The 12,009-nt window shown below is 47.7% G+C and overlaps 1 protein-coding gene across 43 annotated transcripts in view; it reads right to left on the bottom strand.

Moving 5' to 3' along the window:
- The window catches only part of TCF7L2 (transcription factor 7 like 2), a 203,583-nt gene that overhangs the window by 13,930 nt on the left and 177,644 nt on the right, over positions 1 to 12,009 (bottom strand). For 19 of the 43 annotated variants that reach the window (XM_043597535.1, XM_043597539.1, XM_043597564.1 and 16 more), the window contains 5 exons: positions 10,243 to 10,345; positions 8,169 to 8,255; positions 2,365 to 2,490; positions 1,623 to 1,782; positions 1,166 to 1,273 (listed from right to left, as the gene is read on the bottom strand). In XM_043597535.1, the coding sequence (XP_043453470.1) occupies positions 1,166 to 1,273; positions 1,623 to 1,782; positions 2,365 to 2,490; positions 8,169 to 8,255; positions 10,243 to 10,345 (584 nt within the window). Of the gene's footprint in view, positions 1 to 1,165; positions 1,274 to 1,622; positions 1,783 to 2,364; positions 2,506 to 8,168; positions 8,256 to 10,242; positions 10,346 to 12,009 lie in introns of all 43 variants that reach the window. The other 24 variants (XM_043597531.1, XM_043597537.1, XM_043597532.1 and 21 more) reach the window with 3 other exon arrangements.

Genomic DNA, 12,009 nt, shown 5'->3' with positions numbered 1-12,009 from the left:
GAGTCCCCAGATGCTGTGTGCGCAGTTACCTTCACAACCCACACCGACTGAACTGATCTCAACCCACATACGGAGAGCGTCTTCACCATGGACATCGTCCGTGGGAGAGCTAGGTCGGGAGTGCTGACCGGTGAAAGAATCCTCCGTGGCTCCACGCCACTGACAAGAAATCGGAGGAGGGACCACTGCTCGCATTCGGGCAAGTCTTGTCTTTCCCATCCAAAGAGTGGACGGTTCAAGACCACGTTATAAAACCTGATGCCGTGGAGTTAACGTCTCGGGCGAAATAAGAGACATCTCCTCCACTGAGAGAGGAGAGCCCACCCAGGACGCTACTGGGGAAACTGCGGATCAAGAGATAACAGGGAGAGGGGACAGAGGTCTCCAGAGGAGAGCCAGTTTCTGAGAGAACAGGAATCACAGGTATTACAACCCCGGTGATAAGTAGAAACAACAATCCTACAGTGTTTTCCAAAACCCAAGAGGGGAAAACTGGGCAAATCCTGCAGGCCGCACTGAGCCCAGGAAGACACGTCACTCGGCACAGCCCCCCTTCCTACCTTTCCTAGGCCCTGAGGTATTTCATCTACCCCTCCAGAGGGTGACGACCCTTGGCTGCTTTCAGGGATCCTCCCATCATGCTCCTCTCAGGACAAACTAGGTTTTCAACTTGTACTGCACCACGGCCATCGGACAACTTTTGTTTTCCCTCTTAAAGGCCAAGGGACTGTTGGAAGACGTGTGGGGAACCAAGCCCTCTCTCTCCACCCCTACCTCCTGGTCTTCCCTGTAAGGCCCCCAGGGTGCTGAGAAGCACAGAAGCCCCAGTCAGGAAGATCCTAGGGCTACGTCTCTTCAAAGACCTGGGCAAGAAGGTGTGGACAGCCCCGAGTCAGCCCCACGGGTCCCATGCTAGAACAACGGAACCCTGGTCTCCTCCCTCCTCCTTTAAGAACTATGGCACGCTGATGGAGCCATACTGGGAGCCAAGACACCCCCCCCCCGCCCCCCACTCTGGCGCTTGGGCAAGACGCTACTGTCCCAGGAGTGGGCAGACTGGAGGGCTCTGAGGCCTGATTCAAGTTGGCAGGGAGCGTTCCCTTTGGGCAGATGAACACTCGACCCATCTCCACAGACTCTAGTGCCGAGAAAAACGAACACCTACATAGTTATCCCGCGCAGACCAGCCGGGGTACAGCTGCATGTGAAGCTGTCGCTCCTTCCGGGCCAGCTCGTAGTATTTCGCTTGCTCTTCTCTGGACAGCGCGTGCCACTGGAGGGGACACAGAGGCGGGGAGAGGCATGCAAAACATCACAAACTACACCGCGGCCGGGGATGAGAAACGGGTCTGATCTGCAGGGTCCTGGCACTAACGGGAGCGCTGAAACGAAACCTGATGGGTCATCTCTCTCGTTCTCTCGTTTGCGCTCTCTCTGGGGCTGGGGGGAGGATGAAGGCGGTGGGTGTTCAGAAGATCCTTCCAATGTGGGTTTCTGGTCCTGACTCCATGAAGACCACTGAAGGAGTCAGAACGTGACTGAAGGGACGGGGACGCTGCGTCATGCTACCCACCAGGCCCCAGTCCATTCGTCCCCCTCTGCCCAGTGAGGGAACCACCTACCCTTCGCCCCAGGATCTGGTTGATGGCGGCACTTTCTTTCAACGTGCACTCGGCCACGACCTTGGCCCTCATTTCCTTCATATACAACATGAACGCGTTAAGAGGTTTCTTTATGTGGGGCTTCTTCTTTTCTTCTTCCTTTTTGGAGTCCTGATGCTTTCTGGATATAGACAGAATAGACAGACACAACCCAATAAACGATCACAAGGCTCAACTTCCTCCACAGCAGAGAACCCGTCTCCCTGTCTGCTCAACGCCCAAACCCAGCAGTCCTGAACGAGAAGCACGCTTCCACTTTTAGTCTTCTCCACCCTGGAAAACGGAACGAAAACATCCTAGCGAGGGTGTGGGGGGAAGAGAGAGATTTCGTAATTACTTCCTCAAGTGTCTCAGACACACAATTTTCCCAAGGCAGAGGGGAAGGCACAGCGTGGCCGATTCGCTCCCGACGGGGGTTTCTCGTGCTCTCAGGCCAGGCCTCTCAACGTTCCGTGGTGGGTGAGAGACGGGGACGTGGTTGCGAACCCCAGGCCGCCCAAGCACGCAAGTACACCCACACTGGTGCCAACCGTGAGCGCTGCGCTCTCTCAGAGTCCAGAGGCCACCCAAGTCGGGTGTTCCCAGGGGCACACGCCCCATTGGCTAACCATGGGCCGGACTACCACCCAATGGCCACCGCATCAACAAATGGGCTAGACAAGATGGGGAAAGAAAGAGCGGCCAAAAGATCAACAACACTCACGAGCTATGGAGTGAGCCGACGTCACTCTGGGAGGATTCCTGTTTGACGGTTGGCGTTACTATGGCCGGGTGGGGGATGCCGGTCGTGTGTAGAGTGTGATGTGGTGGGACCATATGGGGAGGGAACCTGGAAGACAGGAAGCTGTGTAAATCGTCAGAATCAAAATGAATGAATGGGGAGGGATGTGTACACATAATTAAAAAAAAAAACAAAAAAAACCCAGCACGTAACACTCACATGAAAGCAACCCAAGGCATATGAAACCTGTCAGCATTAATTAGCGATAAATTAAACATAATGATTCTCATAATGTCATTAAAGCCAATCTTCCCCTTCATTATTGCTACTGACAAGAGACATTATGATTTTTAACATCTTTAGCGAAAGACAAATATAACGGATGTACTTGGGCGGAAAAGGAGGCTTAGACTACCTGCTGGAAATCACACGTGTACTTGCTTTTTGAGGCATTATTAGTGGCATCTAAGAAGACAATTTCCTAAGTCCTAATCAGCTCTAGAATGAAAGGTGAAATCTATTGTTGAATATTGACAGCTAAATAAAATATTAACGTGGTCCAAGTATACACACATTTTTGACAATGCTGCGCAGGCCTCATTAGGGCCTCGTTCTGTGGATGGAGTGCAATAAAATTTTTCTTTTTCTTTTGCCGATGTGCCTCCATCGTTTTGACAGGAGTGAGAGAAAGTGAGGCAGAGAGACGGGGAAAATCCAAATATTTCCCATCTGGTTCTCATCGTAAGTCACAGACATTTTAAATAATTAGCTTGTATCCTCTTAGGGAAAGATGCAAGACAAAACAAAAAACAAAACAAAACAAAAAAAAACAACAAAAAAAAAGAAAGAAAAATCTGTATTTTATACACACATACAAATGAAGCTTTGAATTCTGATTTGTATACCCTTTCCCGCACTAAAATTCTAGGATTCCTAAATTACTTTTACGTAATAGACTGCCTATGCATTCAAAGGCCTTCCAAATGACTATCAAAATTGTAAATATATGCGTAAAGGTTGTTTTCTCCTCTAAAACTGTCCATTTTTAAGAAAGTTCTTTGAAATCCCCACTAGGCCCTGAACTGGCATTTCCCTACAGTATAGACTAGCCAGAACATAAAGAGCTAATTAAAAAAATTTTTTTTCAATGTTTATTTATTTTTGAGACAGAGGGAGACAGAGCATGAACGCGGGAGGGTCAGAGACAGAGGGAGACACAGAATCCGAAACAGGCTCCAGGCTCTGAGCCGTCAGCCCAGAGCCCGACGCGGGGCTCGAACTCACGGACCGCGAGATCGTGACCTGAGCCGAAGTCGGACGCTTAACCGACTGAGCCTCCCAGGTGCCCCACGTGCTAACTGTAAAATGTTCATCTTGGCCCATCTGTGAACTAACAACTGGATCAAACAGCTTTCACATTTTCTGATATGCTTGGGTTACAAGAACCACCCTTTTTAAAAGAATACTACCACAGAGAATAGTAGGGTGAGGGGCACAGGGGTAGAACCCTGAACGAAACCAAAATGGCTGCCTCCAGGCTCCAATCCAGGCAGATTATACACGTGAGCAAGCCGGGTGCTATTCAGGTGAAGGAGAACCCGGGTCAAGCAGTTGATGCTTTCTTAATAAATCCAAGCCAGAACAGTTCACGCACCATCCGGAGAAGGGATACCTGCTCTCTAGGCAGCCAAGTGCGGTGGCAACTGGGAGTACTAACAAGGGTTTATCAAGATGGGATTTCAAGAGGATCCTAGATTTACAACGGGCTTTTCATATGTGGACTGGAGATGAACCCAGTTTCTGTTTAATCCAAATAATGCAGCAAATGTTGGTGTGCAAAAGGGTAAAACAAAAAAATTAAAGTACTAACTGAATCTTCGTCGATCAATAGAGAAAATGCCAGTGAATGATGTAGATTTTTGAAGGGGCTCAGAATCACAGAGGACATTTGACTCAGAAATTCCATCCTGATGTGGCCCTCTCCTGCCACTGCCTTTACAAATGGAAGCCCGTGTCAGAGTTTGGTAACAATGACATGATTTTTTAATAAGAACCATGTAGATCCTTTAGGCTATAAAAAGGGGGGGGGGGAGAGAAAAACTCTGAGAGAGAGAGACAGAGAGACAGAGAGACAGAGAGAGAGAGGGCGAGAAACAAAAAAGCCAAACAATCTCCATTCCCTTTCTGTGAAAAAAATGAAAAGCAAACCCTCGGGAGGCACTTGGGCTCCTATGTTACACCCTGTTCCTTCCCACTGCGCAAGGGCCTCTGAGGAAACATAAGTTAAGAACATGTGTTCTTGGAAGCCCTTGGGTGAAGTGGTGGGTAGAGTGGCAGCTTTTACTGTGAATTTTAAAGGCTTGACATTCCTCAAATACATATGTTCTCTTCTTGCTGAATGAGAATATGTGTACAGACATAGGAGAGAGAGAGAAAAGAGGAGGTGGGGAGAGAGGGAGAGAGAGAGAAACAGAGGAGGTGGGGAGAGAGGGAGAGAGACAGAGAAGGGGGAGGGTGGGGAGAGAGATAGAAAGGGTGAGAGAAGGGAGAGAGAGAAAATACTGTGTGTGTGTGTGTGCGCGCGCGTGTGTGCGTGTGCATGTGTGTCCACAGCAAACACCACAGGCAGATACCACAGTTCGAGCACATTCTGGGGTGGGGCAAAATTTCCGACGCGGCCATGAGGAACGAATGCTTCCAAGTTCACATGCCTACACACATACTCATATATCTGAAAAATGCATAGCGGAGAAAGAAACGGGGCGGTGGGGTAGCGGGGGGGGGGCGGATCTATATGCGTACCTTTGCTTAAGAAATTCCTTTCTGCAGACAACTATTTCATGAAATGCAATAAACACCCTAAAAATTCTAAGCAGCTCATTATATACCCCCGTCTGCTTTTATGGCTCCGAGCCAGAATATAATGATGAACCTTAACTTGTTAAGGACAACTAATTTTTGTTTCTGGCTGTCTCAGGGGCTCCTCTCTTGCTCGCGCTCACTTCACTTCACTGTTGACACGTTTCTGTTAACTGGATGTCATCTGCCGGCCTTGATTTTATGCACAAGCAGTGGGATGCATTTTCCTGTGCAACAATCCTGCTTTGAGTTGCATTAGGTTTGTCATTATTCTCTCATTTTCCCCCTTGCACTTGTAACATTTCATCTCTTCCTGCCTTATTTTTTGTGAGCCACGGTGCACCCACATTATGGTTTATACATGATCTCTCTCCCTTTGAAGCCGGCAGATTTCAGAGCCCGCTCTCGTCAGGAGAAGAGCCTTGCACCAATTTAGCGGGCTGAGGGCCCGGAGCTCCAACATCTCAATCTAAAGGGGGTCACAGGGTGGCACAAGTGAGTGTCAGCAAGAGCTGTTTAATTGCCAATCTAGGCTTCTCCATGGTGTTTAAAGTATAATGACCCATCACTTAATTCTGAGAAGTCCTGGCCCCGCTGCTGAATAGAATGAATATCAAAGGGTGTTCTGGAACAGGGCAAGCTGCCTACATTTCCTATAACTGCCATAAGTATAATAGACCTATACTTCTGTCGCCCCATTACCACAATAATGTATTTAATTTGCTGTATACGCTTTTTAACTAGCTACCTTTCATAAGGCCTACCTGGGGAATCGGCGGCCTCCCCCCTGCACCTTGAGCCCCTAACCTTTCCTCCCACTGTTTCCTTCCTTTCCTCCACCCCCCTGCCCACCTCTAAATCATCGACTAACCTCCTAATGATAATTCAATCGATAAGCTTAACCCCAATCCCCATCCTCCGATTATTTCACTGCTTTTAGCCTCTAGAACGCACCGAATAAACAAACATGAAAAACAATCAGGTGCGCGGTGTAAATGCTGGTTTGCCGGGAAGATGAGCTGTGGATTAGGGGCCTCTCAGAAGCAGTTCTCCTCCTGGGAGACTCCCTATTCGTTCCCATGCTTTTTGCAAGGTTGTGATGACATTATTTAATGAATATAACCTTCCTCCTCTCGCTGGAGAAGAGAACACACAAGCATTTTCCCGCCTCACCAATGCTGGGGTGGATTTTGAAACGGAGATCGTTTATCACACTTGGGAAGTGGGATCTTTAAAATTACGTGATCTCCGTGGTGTGATGACAAATGTTAGGTGGGCTCTACGGCCTGTTTTTCTTAAACGAAAGTGATCCTTACTCTCCCCCGCCCCCCGCCCCCACCGGAAATCACGGTCTTGTAAGCAGGAAAAGGAGCTGTCTTGTCCTGTCTCCCAGTCCCTTCCTCTGGCCTTGGGTTCCCAAGCTGACTCCAGAGACTGGGGGAAGACGCTAGGGCAGCATCCTTGCCATGTAATGCATGCTAATTTAATTATGGGCCATCATCAAAATGGATTACTTGTTGCAGCCCATCAGGAAAGTCTAAACCTCCACCGATTTAATTAACTTGACTGAAAATCAGATGAACAGAAAATAAAACTATCATTAGGAGCAATTAGTGACTACTTAAACATACTGCTGCCAACCGGTTTGTAAATAAACTAGCACTCACTGAAAAATTAGCCAGAATTAATTAGAGGGAGGAAAAGGAGAACAGGAGATCCGAAAGATCTAGGTACACATGTGTGGGTATATGTGTGTGTGTTACACACATATGGATAGCCTTAAAAAGATACGAATGCACACACACACACACACACACACACACACACACGACTTTTCTTTTTTTTAACAGAAGAATTCACCATTTATATCCAAGTCCACGTGGCAAAACATCTCATACCAAGTATGGGAAGTCGGGGTGGAGGTTGTTAAGCCACAATATTTGAATTAGAAGTTGAAGATGGTCCCTTCTTAAGGAGAGTAAACATCGTTCTGTCCTTTGTCAGGGTGTAGGAATTCTTTGCTGGTTATTTGATGGGTTCTCTTCAAATTCTTGCTCTGCACACACGTGATTTTTTTGTTTTTTTTTTTAACTTTCCAAAATTTAGAGCTACACAGGCCAATATGGTAGGCACCAGCCACACGTGGCTTTTGAGTACTTGAAACGTGGCCGGTCCAAATTGAGTTGTGCTGTTCAGTGCAAACTCCGTATCAGATTTCAAAAACGAAGTACAAACCAGAATGTAACATCTCTTTAGTAGCTGCTTTACAGTGATAACATGTCCAAATGATAATGTTTTGACAATATTAGGCTGAACAAAATACATCATTAGAAAGAATTTCACCTGGGGTTTTTTTAATCCCCCCCCCTTCCCCCCCCCCCCCTTAACCTTTTAAAAACTGTGGCTACTAAAATCTTAAAATTCCATACGGGACTCACCTTACAATTCTACACGACAGTGCTGCTTTAGAGAGGGCTGTGTTTGGGCAGGGGTGTCCTTGCTTGTGGACAGTGAAGAGTCTGGATTTTGCAAAGGGCACACCCTTCCTCAAACTGTCCTTTACACAATAATAAAATTACCCTCACCCTTCCCTTTCTTACCCAGCATGGGGGCAACAGAGGAACGACACTTTCGTAAGTTCCGTGAGGTCCTATCTATGTCTTCTGGCCTTCTTAAATTCTTAAGGAAAAACTGCTCCATTGACGGAGTCAGAGATTCGACCTCGAGACTTCAACATCACCTACCTTACAAGTCCAGATTAATTTCTCAGTATTTCCTAGGAATAAAGCCTAACGTGCCCTTTGGGTCTTACACCACTGGAACTACACGAAGGAGCTGCCCCCGGATGGCCTGGTAGCTAGCCAGAGAACTTCCCGAGAAGTCACCCATGGTCGACTTGGTCGGAGGCGCCCGTTCTTGGAACTCACCTAGACATGGAGGCGTTGACAGTCAGAGCTGTGGGGTAGGGGTGACGGAATCCTCCTGTCGTGATTGGGTACACGGGCTGACCTTGCCTATAAAGAGGGGGGCACAAAGTAAGAGAGTGCAAACAAGGGGGGGGAGGGGGAAAGAAAAAGAAGAAAAAGGGAAAGTTCTCTCTGCACAGTAAGCTTTATTCTCATTTGATCAGAACAAAAATCTTGGGGATTGTACAGGAAGGATCAAAGGGAAGAAACACAGAACAATTTGAATGCCATAAATCTGATAGGAATGGCTAATTAAATTTTATAACCTCTGCTTATGTCAATAGAGACCCTCTCCCCAAGCTGAAACTAGGTGTTTTGTTGTAATAATTAAAGGCGAAGTCTCGCTTGCTTTAATGGAGCCATCACACTAATTGAGGGCTACACATCCAAAGGAAAACAATAATGAATGTAAATTTATACCAAAATAAAGTACAGTGAATCAAAGGACTTCAGTTGCGCTTTGGGCCTCTTTCGGTATTTAGATCTCGGTGAGAAAACATTAAATTAACAGAGCTTAATTTGTAGCCTTTTGTCAAATTAACAAGTGTTGACAAGAGTTACCGGGGGGAGAGTCCCCAAGAAGAATTGTGGGTAACCAATAGACAATCACACCTCATTACAATAATTAAAAAATACAGCAACATGCAAAATAGCATCCTCATGAAAGACACACAACTTTTTCTGACAGAGGGTTGTCTGAGTTGGCTATTCCTTTTTATCTAGCCTTCAAATATCTCCCCATCAGCGGAACGGGGCAACCGATGACAGAGAACTATTGGAGGAATGGCCCCATTTTCCGAGAGAGAAACGGGACACAAACTCACGTCCATGTCTACCCTGCCAAACAAAACGAAGGAGAAAGAAAGAAACAGGAAGTACAGCCATGGTTGGTATTTTGTATGGCTACCACCTCATACAAGCTACTTTTCACACAGCAGGGCAGTGTCTGTTCAACTAGAGAAAAAAGGGTAGACTGGGGCGGGGGGCAGGAGGGGGGGAGGTAACTACACCAGAACTTTGAAAGGGCATCTTCCCCAAGACCCAAAGTTCAGAGTTTTACCAGGAGGTATTCTGGTTAAGACAACAAATTGTCCTTGCTTTCTAGAGTAGAGATCACTGATAAACATGGAGAAACACATACACAAAAACACAATCACGAAACAGAGACCACATGCACACACGCGCGCGCGCGCGCGCCCAGTATGCTTATGCATTAAAGGCCTTTCTACTCTGGTTTTGAAACACACATTTTTAAAAGTTGTCTAAGGAAAGTTAATGGATGGTACTATAAAAGCAAGACTGGGTGATAGGAAGACCAATCGTAAAAGGCAGTCTGCAGACCTGCACGCCGCCAGGAACCCCGGCTGACACTCAGGAAGGCCCCACATGCTGGAGTGGGGATTCCAGACCCTCCCCTCCCACCCCAGCCCCTCATAATCAGGTGAACCGAGAACCCCAGGGAGACCCTAGCTGGATACTGGAACTTCTCAACAGACAGACCTTTCCACTCTTATTGCCAGCCTTGGGAGTAAAGGTCGGGATGGTGTTGGGGTTTAGGGGTTTCTGAGAGGATAACCCCCCACTCTCACCCCTGGATTCCAAAATCACGCTATGCCTGTTCCCATTCTCGTGCCGCCTCAAACCAATGAATGACAGGACTCCACTGTGGGCTGCCACCGGCAGAAGTGCCATGATCAGCTTCCTTTGATAGAAGCCCTCAGAGCCTTTTGCAATTCCCCAAGTACCTTAAGGGCACCTTTGTTCACAGACAGAAGCCTAGAGTCTTTGGGGACTGTGGGTTCAGAATGCTAAGTATCAATGACCTTTCTCCTACAAAACCCATCTGAATGGCTACTGACTCACCTGCTTCCCCACAGGGCACCTCAAGGAGCATCTTTGCAACATATCCCACCGCGGCCCTCCCTCACCAACCCGTCTTCTGAGACACACGCACACACATACACACGCACGGAATAAATAATAAGCATGCCCATGTAAGAAACAAAAAGGGAATTAAAAAAATGGAACTCCTTACTGTGGTACTAACCATCCTAGCGGATGGGGGATTTGTCCTACGGTGCCGGGCGATAGCGGGTAATACGGAGATATATCTGGAGGGTGCGGAGGCCGTGGGATTCCTGAGAGAAGAAGCAGCATTTTAGGTACGAAGGAGAGGAGAAGGAAAAAGAAACTGTCAGGGGATGGGAACAGGGAAGGGACGACGGACACATCTCTTCTGTAACGCTAGCATGAGTCTTTTCGGGACTGTGATCGTTAAGAGTTGTGGCTAACTTTCATTCATTATCTTTCCCCGCCCTACCTTGAAAACTACTTGGTTTATCTCATTCTAGATGGATGGGTACGCTGGGTAAATGCAGACTCAGAAAATGCCATCTTGCATATTTCTGCCTTATGTGATCAGTGTTGATTACTGAAACTAAAAAAACAAATCTGACGGGCTTGGCACATAGTAGGTGATCAAGTCATATAAATTCTCTTTGCCCTCCCAACTTGTGCCTTCACTCCTTTTACCTCTGATGACTTGCCTGCACGAGAGTTACTCCCCTAGGTTTCTAACATACCTTTTAAGTTACGGCCTTTGGAAAGGTTACTCTTGTCTTCTTTCAAAAAAGTTAACTCCCCTAGAATGTCTCCGACCTCAGCTTAGAGGATGAGCTCTGGGAGACACTCACCACGAGCCACGGCCTCTTCTCCAGGGTAGAATCTGAACTGAAAGGACCAGCGGATGCTGGAGACCTGGCAGGCTCGACTCTAGAACCTAATTCTCTCGAGGGCAGAGGCACCTGGGAGAATCAGCCCTACCTGACCAGGTGCTGCCGCATCGTGAGCACTAACAAGGCTCTCGAGGCACATCCGGGCACATCCCGAGGCCCGTGCCCCACTGCACGCTTACGTACGCCACAGGCGCACATCCTGCCATCGATTCGGGGGGAAAGCTAGAGCACTAGAATCAATTCCGACAGAGGAACTTGATCTATGCAGCAGAAGTGGGAAGAAAACGAACAATGCTATTGAAGGTAGTAAGCTGCATGTCCGTGGATGAAAACTATTCCATTTTTTTTTTTAAATTCATTCAGGAAGCTTTTAATCTGTAAGTTAAGTCTCCCTGGGTGACATTTTCATGCAGACATTGCTTTCTCTCTATTAAAAAAACCAAACAGATTAGCTGGTCTTGGACCCTACACCAAGCCATTTGCACACTTGAAAGAATGTTCGCAGAGGAAAAGTAAACAGTCTGCAGACGTTAATCATATGTTTTACGATAACCATTTAAAAGCTATTCCCTGTACTACCATTATTTAAATGAGACGTTGATGCTGCTATTCACTCACAGAGCCTGGGGCCGGCTGGCGGCCTCCTCCAGCCATCCAAGTACTAGGCGAGGTCCCCCATGAGCACAAAGGGGGCTCAGAGGCTGGCGAACACCAGCTAACGTGTGGCTTCGTTCGGGGGCGGCAAAGGCAGCATGAATGGGCAATCCACCTCAGCTCAACACCGAACAATCCCCTCTGACCAGATGACACGGGATAACAGCCATTTAAAATTCATCCTTCTAATTAACTAGCTGGTTAGAAGAACCCTACCCAGTGCACCGCCCAGCCTGTCCTGGCCTCAGCTGTTCTCCCATGGCCGCCCCGCTACGAGCTGTGGCCGGCTGCTGGTTTCAAATCTTGTTACGGGGAGGGTGGCCAGTGACCCTGCCCTCTCTGTTTCCCTCTTTGGGGGAAAAAGCAGCCCATGTGTATGTGGGATGGAAAGGAGGGGAAAAGCGCCAAGGCTG

This window comes from Prionailurus bengalensis, chromosome D2 (assembly GCF_016509475.1).
Source record: "Prionailurus bengalensis isolate Pbe53 chromosome D2, Fcat_Pben_1.1_paternal_pri, whole genome shotgun sequence".
NCBI lineage: Eukaryota > Metazoa > Chordata > Mammalia > Carnivora > Felidae > Prionailurus > Prionailurus bengalensis.
Note: the sequence above shows the minus strand (reverse complement) of the source record. Positions and strands in the feature narration are given on the sequence as shown.